Consider the following 15,631-nt stretch of genomic DNA (forward strand, 5'->3'; position numbering starts at 1 on the left):
CTATAACTGAACATACCTTATGTTTTCTCCCAACTTCTCTTTCATTGACTTGTCTTTCTTTTTTGGCATCTGAGAATACAAATTCCACATCACCTTCCACAAACGCATAGGGATCAGGTTCTTGATCGCTGTCCAATATAGCTGTTGGGATACATTGGTTCTTGCTTTGATATTTTAGGAGCAGCTCTTCTGAAATTTTCAATGGCTTATTACAGTGCACTAGTAACCTAGGTGATAGTGAAAATGATAGAGTTAAAAAGGAGAACAAATAGTTATTATATACAGAACACTTCTGTGTACACGAGAAATAGGGAAAGTGTTTTTAACTGCTTACTTTTTAAGTGGTTCGGGGCAAGAACCTGGCTGGGATCTTTTAATCCCTTGTCCTATTCACCCTAAATAGAGCTCTATTAGGGTGAATAGGACTTCACACTCTCGCTGCTGCCCTGTGCTTTGTGCACACAGCAGCAGGGAGATTACCATGGCAGCCAGGGCTAGCACCCTGGCTGCCATGGTAACCAATCGGAGCCCCAGGATTACACTGCTGGGGCTCCGATCAGAAGCTGCCACTGCACTACCAATGAGAAGGGGACCCTGTGGCCACTGCCACCAGTGATTTTAATACTGGGGAGGGAGGGTGCACTGCGCCAATGTTTTGAATACTGGGGAGGGGGGAGAAGGGCACACTGTGCCACCAATGATGGAATCGCATAGTCGGCACCTGAGGGGTCAACTGAGGCTGATCGCTGTGGGTGCCGACTAGGTCATTCTACCGCCTCCTTTATTTGTATTAGAAGCTAACTTTCATTGGTAGCACAGTGCGCCCACCCCTCCTCCTCCCGTCTCCCCTCATTGGCAGCGGCGTCACAGGGGGAGGGAGACACTGCTTCCTTCTTCCCTGTGCTGCTGAGGGAACTTGGAGCGCGCTGACAGCAGCACGCTCTAAGTTCTGTGATACTAGACTGCACAGTAGCGCAGCTCAGTATCGAAAAAATGGAAATCCAGTATCGTATCGAAACCAGTACAAAAGTATCGATGGGGTATCGAAATTACAATACCCGATACAACCCTAAGGCTGGGTTCGCACCTGAGCATTTTACAGCACGTTCTACGCGCTGTAAAACGCTCAACAGGCAAGAACCAATGATTCCCTATGGGCATTGTTCTCACCTGAGCGTTTTACAGCGTGTACGAACACGCTGTAAAACGCCCTACGCCCCATGAAGTACAGGAGCTTCTTTGGGGCGTAATGTCGTGCGTTCCCGCACATAGACTTCCGGGAAGCTCGCCTCCTTAGCACTCCCTCAGTGCACCTGCGCCGATGACGTCTTCTCTTTCGGTGACGTCATCGGCGCACTGAGGGAGTGCTGAGGAGGCGAGCTTCCTTCTCTCAGAGCGCCTGCGCCGAATGAAGACAGGCGCGGGATTTGAAATGCTGACAGAGCCAGCCGGAGGAGGAGAGTGTTCGCTGGCCCTCTCAATCAACAGGAGGAGGGGGGCGTTTTTTTGCGGCGGCTACCAGCAAATAGACGCCCTACTTGCTGGTAGTGAAGTGATTTGCATATTTTAAGAGATCGATTTTTAAGGAAACGAAGCCACAGACAAAAGGTAAGAGCCCTATATACGGAATAGTCGTTAAATAAGGATTTTAACAAGCCCAAAAAAATAAATTGTGTTTTGAGGGCGACAGAAGCCCTTTAAAGGAAACTTGAACATGGGCTCCTCTGATCGCCTATACCGCAGACTTAAATACTAACGCAGTTAATGGGATTTTTAGAGGCTTACAAGTAGTCTGCTATGGCAGGCCTCGAAGCCTTCACAAGGTCCCAGGTTGCCATATTAACAGATATGAACCCTGCACTATTGCCATGGATAGTCCCATTGTCTAGTTTTATATAAATAGACACTATTGACTGTGGTATCTGAGGGGTTAACGGACAGGGATCTGAGTGATCTACAATCCTGGTCATTACAGCGGGGTGTCAGCGTTATTACACAGCCAGCACCAGCCATGTATGAAGTGGGCTCAGCTTGTGAGCCTGAATCATCCATCCCTTGGATATAAGTGATGTGCAGTTACGTCATTTTATGCTTTGCTCCATTGCTCTTCTGTGCAGCTCCATTGCCAGAAGTCAGCACCGGAACTACACAGCACTGTCAACATTGCAGCGTCGTCCACTAGAATGCTTACAGACCGTGCTGTGTAGTCCCAGAGGTGAAGGGTGTCAGACCCTCACTGACCAGGATAGGCCATCACTTGAAGACTGGACAGACCAGATTTCTCATTACAGATGTTCAGTTCCATCATATGCTATGCATACTGGCCATCTTCTTTGAGAGGACTACCCCCTCTAAAACACCACTTGTAATGTTTCACTATGTAATGATGAGTTTGACTAGAAACCTCTACAATCAATCTTCAAGCGGATCCGTCCCCCATTGACTTTACATTGAAAGTCTGGACGGATCCGTCCGAGGCTATTTTCACACATTTTTTTTGCCATTTTAATGCAGACGGATCCGTTCTGAACGGAGCCTCCGTCTGCATTAATATGATCGGATCCGTTCAGAACGGATCCGATCGAACGCTAGTGTGAAAGTAGCCTAAGTCTAGAAACTATTTAAGATGTCTAGGTTAAACAACTGGAGCAAAAAAAAAAATATATATATATATATAAAAAGTCAAAAATCACATACACCAGCAGAAATAGCAATAACGTACTACTGGCCATGATTTCTGATGAAATGGTAACTGTAGGTAAGACCATAGTGGCTTTCCATGTACAAATAGCAGCCAGCACACCTCCTCTATATCCACACTAAATCATGTAACTACATTTTTCGCACTTACTCTGTCACAGAATTATTTTCTTTCCCAGGTGGACCAAAGCAGTCATCTCTTACTTTATCATTTGGAAGTGATGGCGGGAGAAAGTCAGATTCCTTTTTCTTTGGGACCTTGTAATACTTCCACGTATTGTCAGTTTCACCTTCGTCCAAGTGAACTGCTGTGCCAACATAAACTGTTGGTTCAAGGACTTCAGTAAAAGAGGGAGCAAAGGTGTGAGACAAGCAGTCTATTCGTTCATCTATTGCTTTAGCAGGAATTAAAGGATCCGGAGTAGGCATCTGATAGAAATGCTGACTTTGAGGCGTTTGTGGATTTTTTATGCTTTCACCACCATCATCTAAGACCTCACAAGGATGAGGACTCAATGGAGGAGGTTGAGGCGAATTACTCATCTCATTGCCATGTAGTTGCGGAGTTTTTGCTACATCATTTGGCCGGATATTTGAGAAACGCCCTCGACTATCTTGGGAGCGAATTCCAAGTCTCTGGCTGGTAGTATCCGTTTCCATGTTGACATCATCACAAACAGATATACGATGATGAAAAGGTGTAAGTGGACGCTTCTGAGGTTTGTCACCTTTTTCCTGCTTTTCATTAGTCTTGTGCTTTTGAGCCGCTTGCTGCTGGGGCCCTGTAGGTGTCACCTGACCTGGCTGACTTGAATTTCTCTGCTTCAGATTTTTGTGCCTAAAGTGAAAATTAAAAAATAAATAATAATTTAGTGAACAATAGCCACATAACTTCCATTGGCTAGGTAAAAATGGGGGCGATTACAAGCACCCCAAATACATCCTCACTGTCCAATCTCAGCAAAGAGCTGGAATGGAGCAGCAGAGCTGCTTCAATCAACATCTATGTGGGTGACAGATCATGTGTGAAAAACCCTTTAGGGGTGCTTTCACACTAACTTTTTTTAATTAAAAAAAAAAAAAAAAAAAAAAGACATAGGGGGATTTTTTTAGACCAAAGAACTGTAGAAGCCAGATATTACATGCCAGCCAGCTGGAAATTATAAAATACCCTATGTAATTTCAAGACTATTTGCTTGCGGTTCTTGCTCCCTTGCTTTAAGGCATTTTAATGGATGTACATTGCACATTGTACTTACCTTGAACAGACACAGGTTGTTCTTTGTGTGGCTTCTACAAAATCCCAGGTTGTGGCTTTGTCAGATGTCTCCTCTTCACACACGCCATTGGATGTAGCAGAGAACTTCCTTCTGTAATGTCAGAATAGAGAAGCAGTGAATATTATACGCTATCCTCTCCATACACAGAACAGAAATACTTAATTGGCCAACAAATCTGTAGAACGCTAGGACCCCGTGCCATACAAAAGACAGTTCTTTCTAGAGGCTGTATAATAGTAGATCCTACTAGACCCACTCAGTCTGTCTGAAGTTTTCGAACGCTGCCAAGCTTACTTGTTCTGGGATCTGTTCATGTTGCATTCTTGCCAAACTCTGTCAACCACTTGGTTAGCAAACTTCCTTGGTATTTTACCACCATGATGACTAGTGCTATCCGAATTAAAACAATCGGACACAGATGGAAACTTCATCCACTTCTGTGCAGACTGGACATCAACTGGGAATGGGAAAATGAAAAAAATAAAAATAAATAAATAGTTAAGTAAAACGATATATGCATTTACAAAATAATTAATCTATTAGGTTACAGTTTTACTACCACATTTTAATGTGAGCACATTTAAAATTTTAAAGCTTTTTGTCATTTGCATACTTTAATATTTTTTGTTTGTGGTACTGTCTGCCTTGTAATTTTTAAGTATTTTTGGTGCTTATTTTTAATTTTCCTTTTCGCTATAAAAAAATCCTAGAAGTCTGCAGTTTTTGCACTGGCCACTAAGCATAATAAATAGCGCCACTTCTTGGTCTGTACAGGTCATATCATCATTAGGCCGAATGCACACGGCCGTGAGCGGTCCGTGGAACCACGGGCTGGATTCCTGCTGAGAGCAGGAGCGCACGGTGTCATTGGTTGCTATGGCGCCATGCGCTTCCTGCTGCCGCCGCAAAGCAGTAATACACTGGTATGATCTTCACCAGTGTTACCTTACTGCGGCAGCAGCAGGGAGCGCACAGCGTCATAGCAACCAATGACGCCGTGCGCTCCTGCTCTCAGCAGGAATCCAGCCCGTGGTTCCACGGACCGCTCACGGCCGTGAAACACGGGCTGGATTCCTGCTGAGAGCAGGAGCGCACTGCGTCATTGGTTGCTATGACGCAGTGCGCTTCCTGCTGCCGCCGCAGTAAGGTAACACTGGTAAAGATCATACCAGTGTATTACTGTTTTGCGGCGGCAGCAGGAAGCGCATGGCACCATAGCAACCAATGACGCCGTGCGCTCCTGCTCTCAGCAGGAATCCAGCCTGCTGCAGTAAAAGAGTACAGACAAGTTACACACAACAGAATGTTATTCTCAGTCTTCGAGTCTTACCTGTTTGAACTTCTTCAGGGGAAGTTGGTGGTGTCAGAGTTACTGAAGACATGGCTGGATCTCGGGAAGAAGCAGGCACTTGAACACCTAAACATGCATTTGAGCAATGAGTGGATCCAGATGAACTAACTGTAGGGATGTCTGACTGTGGGACAAGCACTAAGCAAGCTGGGTAGACCATTCGAACACCAGCTGGAAGAAAAAAAAGAAACACACCAATTAATAAAACTGAAGGTGATATTTGTAAAGTAAATCAAAACAGCTACATTAAATATCGGAATTAACTTGAGAATACTAAAATATTGAACACCGGCAGCGCAAGGCATTTTACTTTTGTATCTACATTTAGCTTTTTTTATTGTGACATTTATTGTTATTTTGGACATAGGTGTTTTTGCGATAAGTATTCTATGGCGGAAAACACACTGGGGCAAGAAAAGCCACATGTTTAGTAAGATGCAATAAAAATTAAAAATCGCCCAAAACTTTTTCTGGGGCTGAGCGAGTAGGAAAAAAAAAATATTGCATATTGGTTTTGTTCACAGGGCAGTTTAAATAGCACGTTATCTTTATTATACAGGTTGCGGCAAACACGGATATCATGTGCACATGTGTTTTACCACTTTTAAAACAATTTTTATGGAAAAAAAAGGTTTAAAAAAAATAAACTTTATTAACCTTCATTTTTTTAACTCCCACTAGAGGGCATTGTTTTGTGGTATACCTTGCATACCACTGTATTATAGCCTACCACTGTACCAGTTAGGCTATGTCTGCTGCAAAGCCTAATAGACACACAGCCATGGCAGTTGTGGGAGCCTTTGCTGGGTCCCCAGATGTCAAAGCTCAGTCACTAACAACTGCATCTAGGAAGTTTATCAGGCCGTTACAGTCCGGAGAGCAGCGCAACCTGTGAGGTCTCTACAGCTCCTGCCGGCCACTCTAGTGTTCATGATGTGGGCAGACTTCACAGGCTGCACTGTGCTCCGGACAACAGTAAAATTGCCTGTACAGTGTTTACATGCTTGTAGGAGCGTTGTTGCAGCCTCTGTGTGTTTGTATGTATGGATGGATGGATGTAAAATGTGATGCAGGTAAAAACACTATTGTGTAGCTCTATACCAACTACTGGATGGCTTAGGGTCCATTAACACGTCCGCAATTTTGCGAAACTGGTGCGGACCCATTCATTTTCAATAGGGCCAGAAAAGATGCTGTCCACATCCTCACTTCCATTCCACAAAAAAATAGAACATGTCCTATTCTTGTCCGCAGACACGGACAAGAAAGGCATTTCTATTTAAAGTGCCTGGCATGTGCGGGGTCTACCGGTGTCAGCGTTTTGCAGATCCGCAATTTGCGGACCACAAAACACCTGTGGACGTGTGAATGAAGCCTAAATTTGAGACAGAACTTTACACCTTAAATAACATCTTATGCCCCCCTTCCACTAGTTGCACCACTATTGAGACAGATTCTAGGTACAGACCCATTAATAAATAAATCACCACATATCGATAAATCGATAAAGACCTCCATTGAGACCAAGAACGATGAGGCTGCAGTGCAGTCATACACTCTGCATGCGTTTCATTCACCACTTCTACAGAATATGCCATTTTAATAATCTGAGATTACTAATTTTGCCTGACACCGTTTTCCCTTATCCTCTAGGAATTTGCTGTTAAATGCAGCAATAAGTATTATAACGGAGAAAAATAATAAAAGTATCATCTATCCAAGTCATTAAGAAAACTGGGTATTTGCTCATGAACCCTTTGTCCTTATGTGTATCATACAGTAAGGTAGGTGCCGTGTGTTTGTAGAACAAACATTAACATGAAACAGATTGCTGCAAGGTCATATTGTTTAGTCTACAAGAAAATAGTGACCTGTATTGCCACATGTGCAAGTTACGCACCATAAAACACCACAATTTGCTTAAAGGAGTATTCCCATCATAATGATCACTGTTAAATCTGTTAATGATTTGACAGTGATCATTTTTGTAAATATACTTGATTAACAAATTCCCACCGTTTAGGATAAATTTCATCCCCACTTACCTTATTGATGTGACTCGGTCTCCCCTGGTTACGACCACCGTTCTTCTCCAAAATCTCGATGGCTGTGCTTGCGCAGAAGACTCCTTTTCTCCCGGCCGCGCTGCTCACTGTCCTGAACGCACACACTGCCGTGCATGCGCGACGGTGACTTCTTCCCGGTCAGAATAGTATAGAGCTGCGAATGTGCATGCCGGCTCTGTAGTATACTGGCCAGAAATAAGTCACCATGGCGCATGCGCGGCGGCGTGCGCGTTCAGTCCAGCGCGCTGCCCGGCCGGGAGAAGACTTCAATCAAGATAAAGCCCGCCCCCAGCCAGAATCCAGGAAGTGAACGGCGCGGTGGCAGCAGGTAAGTATAAAAAGGCGAAGTGGGATAACCCCTTTAAATTACTACTGCAGCTTCCACATCCACATAAGAGCAAAAAATAAAAAATAAAAAAGGGTCTAGTATAACCCCACCCCCCAGGGCAGGAACGGTCAACTAACCAATGCAGAAATAGCTGCCACTTCTAATTTTGCTGCAGCTGTAATGTGATCTTTAGGCTGCAGTGATGACATGCTTATAAAGCCTGGTCACTGCTGCAGCCAATCAATGGCCTCACAGGTATATAGCACATGACCGCTGAGGCCAGTGACTAGCTGTAGCAGTCACAGAATATATGAGATCGTAATCGCTGCAGCCAAACAAAGCCGGGCCAGGAGGATTGGAGCAGCGAAACAGGAGATCACAGTGGGTGAATAAATGCTATTTGATGATCATTCCAGCCTAGAGTTGGGGAGGGGGACACCAGAAAACCCCCTTAAACAGCTTGAGATGGGGGAAAAAACTAAAACAACTCACCAACTAGAATTTCTACAGCTGCCAGTGAATCATCCTCCCAATCCATCTCCTCTTGCTTTTCCTCAGGGCACTCTTTTATATTGGATGAAATGGGATAGAACTGTTTCCATTCTCCTATTAATTTCTTAGTTGAAGAATCAGACATTTTGAATGACTGCCCTGTGAGGGTTCCATTTAATCCAAATGGGCTCAAGATAACTGGGGGGGGGGGGGAAAAGGTTAAGAGAGTTTATTAAGATTTTACGTATGGAAATTAAACAGACTAAATAAACTAGAAACCACTTTTAAAAACGGCATTAAAGAAGCTGTCCCATTTGAATATGTTTATGGCAAATGCACAGGGTATGCCATAAACGCCTAATAGGAGTGTGTCTCAGAGGCGAAGCTCATACCCACTTGACATTTATGGCATATCCTGTAAATATGCCATTTATGTCCAGAGGAGAAAACCCCTTTAAAACAAGTTTTAAGCTGGTTTATAACACAATGGGAAACCTACACCCGTGTCAATACAACGGTCCCAAATGTGGATCCCACTCACATTTCCAGAATGGGTCCCTGAAGTAAGTGGAGTGCAGCTGCACATATGCGGTCACCACTCCATTCACAGCTATGGGACTGCTGGATACAGCCAAGCCGGCTCTCCGCTATTTTCGGAACTCCCATAGGGTGGCCGAATATGTGTGGCTGCTCTCAGTTTACTTCAGGGGCCTGTTCTTAAAACAGGAGTGGGATGCAGACGTGGGACCTTCACCTATCTGACATTGATGGCATATTCTAGCAATGGGCCATCAATATCTGAGATGGACCAACTCCTTAAAGTCATGTTCATTGTTTATTTTTCAAAAACATGGAGTGCACCATAATTCACGAATTTATGCCATAAAAATGGTAAAAGAATTTTGATAAACCTGCCCCATTATGTGCTTCAAGAGTTTACTACTCATTCCAATGTCTCAATGACACCCCTCTTACCTTGAAACGGGCTACTTGACTGCTGGGCTAGGTTAAGGTGCTCCTCACTAAGAAGGTACACTGGTTGGTGCTGGTTAATTTCTACACTTGTGCAAACATTGCTGTCTCCATGAAGAAAGAAGGTGAATGAGCAGGACAAATGCTCACTGAAATGAAAAAATAAAATAAATAAATGCATATTTAAATATACATATAAAAAGAAAAAAAAAAGAAAAATAACACATTGAAAGACAAGCAGTGTTAACAGTATGAGTCTTAAATCACTTCTTGCCCAACTACTGAAAAAAAAACAACATCTCACTTGGACGAGTCCAGCACAGTAACAATCCTTTCCTCAAAGTAGACAGATTATTCACATTAGGCAAGAAAGTAAAAGTATCTAAAAGGCCAGCACCCTGAGATTTCTGAGCTTCTCAATCGATAGCCTGATGGCCCTTTTACACAGGCCGATTATTGGCAATGAACGTTCCTGGGGGGCGTGGCCGGATGTGGAGCTGAGCGGTCACATGCCGTGCTAGCTCCGGAGCTTGCAGTAAAATAAGCGGCTCACAGCAGGGTAAAGTGACCCAAATCCAGCAGGAAATAGAGCGCGGACATCCACCTACCATCGTCCAGAATGGGCCGCGTGAAGAGAAAGGAGGGCCTGCCGAGCAGAAATGCAGCGTTCAGAGCCTCTGGAGAAATCCAAGATGGCGCCCGCTCTCCACACCACATAAGCGCAGGAGGAAAAAGTCCAGTGCACATATCTGCCTCTCCCTCTTCAACATATCCCTCCCCCTCTAAAAGGCAGCAAGATTTAACCATCAATAAGTATTTGATGCAAGAAGCTGCAGTCTCCTGCAATGGACGCTTGCTCCAAGAGAGAGACATTCCTGCAAATCACTCTTCCCCACCTCCTATTGATAATGATCAATCTGCACCAGTCACTCAAGCCACTCTGAGGTCCCTGTTATATGACCTGAGGCATTTTATACAAAAAGATATATCCACTGCGTTCTCTGCTCTACAAAAAGATATCACTCAAATTGGAGAGAACGTCTCATATTGAGGACAAAATGGAAGAGATCACCAACTCCCACAACCAGTTAGTGGACGCACATAATGATGCTGAGGACAAAATATCGGCCTTAAAACTCAAACTAGCAGACCTGGAGGACCGCTCTGGGTGCAACCACCTAAGATTTAGAGGAATTCCGGAAACCGTTAAAACTGGCGCTATTAAGGACTTCCTTACAGATTATTTTGTCGCACTGGTCCCAAAGGCAGAACAAAGAGACCTATTAATTGACAGAGCGCACAGAATCCCTAAACCCAAAAGCACCCCCAGAGATGTTATTGCCTGGCTGCACTTTTACCACTTCAAAGAATTACTCCTCAAGGCAGCAAATTCCGCACAAGACATACCTGAAAGATTTTAAAATATAATAATATTCTCCGACCTCTCTGCAGCTACACTGAACAGACGCAGAGAATTCTCTGTTGCCACAAAAATCCTCAGGGATCACAATATCCCTTATAAATGGGGATATCCGGTGAAACTCCTGATCTTCAAAAATGGAATAAACCATGCAATCTCTTCTCCAAGTGACACCATGAAGCGGCTCCAGAAATGGTCCCTGGCCACCGTGGATGAAGACAGCACCTCACCCTTGAAGAAAAAGCCTCCTACCCCGTCTAGAGAGTGGACCTGAAGCCATATCGAATGAGGGAGGAAACTACCATCTTCCTTAAAGACATATCCTTTACGTTACAGAAGGGTCACTAGACTGAATTATCTGTCTACATTCTTTACTGCAAGTCTCCTTACAGAGATAATGAACCTGTTTTTCCCAAACACCACCTCCACTGTTAACTGGATAAATTTGGTATCCAGGTGGTTCTCTTAGGACCGGACTCTAAGTTATACACCTCTTTAGGTTAAGTTGTATTGTTCTATTTAACCTTTCTCTTCCCCTCTTAATATCACCCAATAACTCCTAAGTGACAAGTGAACCTGATATTTACGGTTGCAGAGGGACTGCTTCACCTTCAGTGGCACTTGCTCTGTAACAGATATTTGATTATCATCTAACTAATTATATACAATCATTAACTACTAAAAAGTGCCTTAGATGTATTCACTTACTGGTGCGACAGATGGTTACCTCATAATATACACACAAAGATGCCGCATGCTAATGAGCTGATTTGAGTCCAGCGTATTTTTAATTCAGAGCTATAGCCACTCCCCTGCCCACCTGCTGCTGATTCATATGGAAAAAAAAACTGTCAATCAGCAGCAGGTAGGCAGGGAGAGTCAGGAGCTCATGAATATTCATGACTCATTATCAGCTGGAGCTTTTCAATACAAGATGTTGGCAGATTGACTAGGTCAATTAAAGAAAGTGACCCAGCATTTTGCTAAGAGAATCAGTCACTTATTTATGTTGCTTTTAGTTAGGACACCATAAAACTGGTGGCAGGTTCCCTTTAAGAACAAAAGATTTACTAATTTGTTTGCATCACCTGCCGTGAATAAGAGTTGTAATTATTGCTGTTAAAGATTCCCCGTCTTTCCAATTAATTAAAAGCAAGACTGATGACGCTGGAAGATATGTTATACTGGTATGTAATATTAACACCCTATTCACCTTAGTCTCTCTGTATGCACCAAACACAAACCAGCTTGCATTCATTAAAGAAGTAATATCCATCGCCCAATCCATCAATCAAGGCACTCTAGTTATATGCAGAGACTTTCTTACCCACATCGCCTTCTATTGACAAATCTAACCATACGAAGTCACAACCCTCCCTACACTTTGCACAATATTATCAGAAGATTTGTATGACACCTGGAGAGTATTACACGCATCAGAACGCGATTATACCTTCTATTCACCCGCCCACAAACAGTACTCTAGAATTGACCTGATAATTGTTGACAAATGGACCTTATAAAATATCTCATCCTCCAACATTGGATCCATTACATGGTCTGATCATGCTCCAATTTCATGTCAAATCTCAGAGCGATTCAACCAACCCTCATACACCCCGTGGAGGACCAACAAGTCCCACTTATAGTTGCCTTCCACACAATCCCAAATCAATAAAGCACTTAAACGGGTATTATCTTAATGAGCACTGTTAAATCTGTTAATGATTTAACAGTGATCATTTTTCTAAATATATTTCATTAACAAATCCCCACCCCTTAGAAAAAAATAAACCTATACTTACCTGACTGTTTTCTTCCGTCTCCCCTGGTTAGGGCCACCGCTCTTCTCGCAGTGGCCGCGCGTGCGCAGACGGCTTATTTTCTTCTCCCGGCCGGCTGCGCAATGTACTGAATGCGCACGCCGAGGCCACGCATGCGCTATGGCGATTTCTTCCTGGCCAGTATAGTATACTTGCCAGGAAGAAGTCACCAAAGCGCATGCGCGGGCTCGGCGTGCGCATTCAGTACAGCGCGCGGCCCGGCCGGGAGAAGACATCAATCAAGATGGAGCCCGCCCCCTACAGAGTGCCGAAACCAGGAAGTGGACAGCGCGCCGGGAGCAGGTAAGTATTAAACAGCATGTTGAGAATACCCCTTTAAGGAATACTTCAAGTACAATCCACCACAACTAGGTGCGCACACAAGGCTTATATTAGAGGCCACCTCATCTGTATATATATCATCCTTCCTAAAAAACAAAAAAAACAAAAAACGCATACGTGCAGAACAACTATGCACATCAATTACATCTTTAGAAGGCAATGAACGTTCCTGAAAAGGTGCCCCCGATCACCAGATGCAAGCACTCATTTACTGGGTGAAATCATTGTAAATGTGGCATCCAAAGTCAATGTAAACAGGGATGTGATGCCCAGAAACAATTAACTGATCGCCCAACCCAGTGCAGTTGAGGTGACTGTTGCATGTAAATGAAGCTATCATCTCCGCTCTCCTTCAGGCAATTATCAGGAAAAACCAGTTCTTACCCAATGATTGCCTGGTCAGTAAAACCACATAAAGAGGCCTAAAGTGTACCTAAACTCACAAATTAACTTTACTAAAACCTACTCTAAATGGGACTAAATTAATTTTTGTAAGATGCATATATTTTATTTTTTCAGCTTTCCCTACCAGCAGCTACGTGCATGATCAACCAACCATTCCGGGGCTCCATGGGGTACGAGGTTCTGTTGCTCTTGAACAGTGGGGGTCTCAGGGGTAGGACCCCCAACAATCTAAGAGTTATCCCCTATCCTGTGAATACCCCTTAAATACAAGGCTTGTATAAAAAAAAAAAAAAAAACTAGTAAACCATTTAATTGTTATAGCTTTGACCCTGTGTTGCTGCAACCAAACTAACACCAAATGTGCTTCAGTACCGTCACCTACAGTATAAGTCCTGCTGAATGCAAGAAGTAAATTATAAGAGGCAAACATCCAAACTTTGCACTGACCAACGAAATGTTAATTGCCCATAACTGAGGAAGAGCTGCATTTACAAGACGTTACAGCCATTGCTTATCCCCATACAAATTCAATGCTTCTGAGCGCCAGATTGCTGATTACACAGGATGATCTGCTGCCCAGAAGCAATGATTTTGGGTGCCGCATCAACAATGCTTCTACCAAAATCATTGAGTATTTGCTCTTTAATCAGCAGAATCTTTACACAGGTCAATTACTGGGAACGAGTGTTTCTAGGAACCCTCCCATCTGATCATTGACCCTATTGTAGTCCCATGGAAACGTGTTGTCCCATCTGCAGAATCCTGTTAAAGTCAACAAGGGGGTTGTCCCAATGAGGACGCCTTTTTAGAAGCCAAGAGAAGAAGCCACTAAAGGACTCTATTTGGTACTCAGCACTACTATGTACTACATGGCGTCATAGTCACCAATACAGTTGAATGAGCACTATGTACAATTACAATTTCCCAACACGAGAAATGAGTGGCAGCATGGATCTTCTCCCTATTTTGCGGAACAGGTGCGGATCAATTCATTTTAATGGGGCCACAATAAGATGCAGACAACACGTGCATCTGTAGTTCCGTTCCGCGGCTCCGCAAAAAAAAAGATACAACATGTCGTAACGGTGGACAAAAATAGGCATTTTCTATGATCGTGCCGGCCATGTACGGTCCGCTAATGGCGGAACGCACACAGGCTGGCATTCGTGTTTTACGGATTCACAATTTGGGAGACACGGTCATCTGAAAGAGCCCTTAAGCAACCAATAGTCAGGATGGCTTAAAATTCTTTTTCGTGAGATGAACATTTCATTTTACATGTTCCTTATAAATTCTGCCAAAAGTCAGGAAGTTGGTTGGGTACTTGACAACGGGTCTTATAAACCAAACTAAAACTTTCCTAAAGCTGGCAGGAAGTCCCTTCTGATAACCCTTATGTGAAATGCTCCTGGTTATAAATTAGTACCAGATCATGTTGGATTTTGCTCTGCTAAGGGGGATGTGTCACTTTTGGTGTGGGCTGCTCTCACAGTAAAACTAAAGTTTTTTTCCACCCCTTCCATACTGAGAACACATAGATTACCTAGAACAGTGATTGTGAACCTTTTAGAGACCGAGTGCCAAACTGCATCCCAAAACCCACTTATTTATCGCAAAGTGCCAACATGGCAATTTACCCTGATTACTACAGTCCAATATAGTATACAGTCCATGTACTTTATCACTTAGCTATAATATCCTGCCTACATTCAGTGCGCTGCCTGTGCTGTTCATAGTGTGTCCTGCGCTGATGAATGGCAGGAAAAGTCTAAGGCATATTGGTACACCATAGACTTTTTCCAGGGTGTGGGTGCCCAGAGAGAGGGTTCGGAGTGCTGCCTCTGGCACCCGTGCCATAGGTTTGCCATCACTGACCTAGAACATCTCAGAACAAGATACAAGTATATCTTGAGAATTCTTTAGGAGCTTAACAACCTGGAAAGTTACATGTGGCAAAGTATAAAGGACAGGAGAGAGATCTGTGCCAGAGGTAGTAGTCAGCCCACCATATTGTGAAGACTGGACACTGTTAAAGTGTAATTGACAGTAGAATCCAGGGTGGATAAAAAATAAAATAAAAATGTTTTTATTTTATATATATATATATATATATATATATATATATATATATATATATATATATATATATATATATATATATATATATATATATATAGCTTTTTGGTGGAAAAAATATTACCATCCAAAGGTTATTCCATCATGAAATAAATATAATTTTTTGTAATTATGTAGAATAAGGCTACTTTCACACTTGCGTTCAGAGCGGATCCGTCTGGTGTCTGCACAGTGTCAACTTCAAACGGATCCGTCCCCATTGACTTACATTGTAAGTCTGGACAGATCTGTTTCCCTCCGCAAGCAGCGTTCGGGTGTCCGCCTGCTGAGCGGAGGACAAACTGTGCCAGACTGATGCATTCTGAGCAGATCCGCA

The 15,631-nt window shown here is 43.4% G+C and overlaps 1 protein-coding gene across 1 annotated transcript in view; it reads right to left on the reverse strand.

The window, feature by feature from the left end:
- The window catches only part of MED13 (mediator complex subunit 13), an 87,360-nt gene that overhangs the window by 44,067 nt on the left and 27,662 nt on the right, over positions 1-15,631 (reverse strand). Inside the window, exons 4-10 of the mRNA XM_044286286.1 lie at positions 9,193-9,338; positions 8,218-8,415; positions 5,311-5,502; positions 4,275-4,437; positions 3,960-4,070; positions 2,852-3,538; positions 17-227 (exon numbers count right to left, since the gene is read on the reverse strand). Of these exons, the coding sequence (XP_044142221.1) occupies positions 17-227; positions 2,852-3,538; positions 3,960-4,070; positions 4,275-4,437; positions 5,311-5,502; positions 8,218-8,415; positions 9,193-9,338 (1,708 nt within the window). The remainder of the gene's footprint in view (positions 1-16; positions 228-2,851; positions 3,539-3,959; positions 4,071-4,274; positions 4,438-5,310; positions 5,503-8,217; positions 8,416-9,192; positions 9,339-15,631) is intronic.

The sequence above is a fragment of the Bufo gargarizans genome, chromosome 3 (genome assembly GCF_014858855.1).
Source record: "Bufo gargarizans isolate SCDJY-AF-19 chromosome 3, ASM1485885v1, whole genome shotgun sequence".
NCBI classification, from domain to species: domain Eukaryota; kingdom Metazoa; phylum Chordata; class Amphibia; order Anura; family Bufonidae; genus Bufo; species Bufo gargarizans.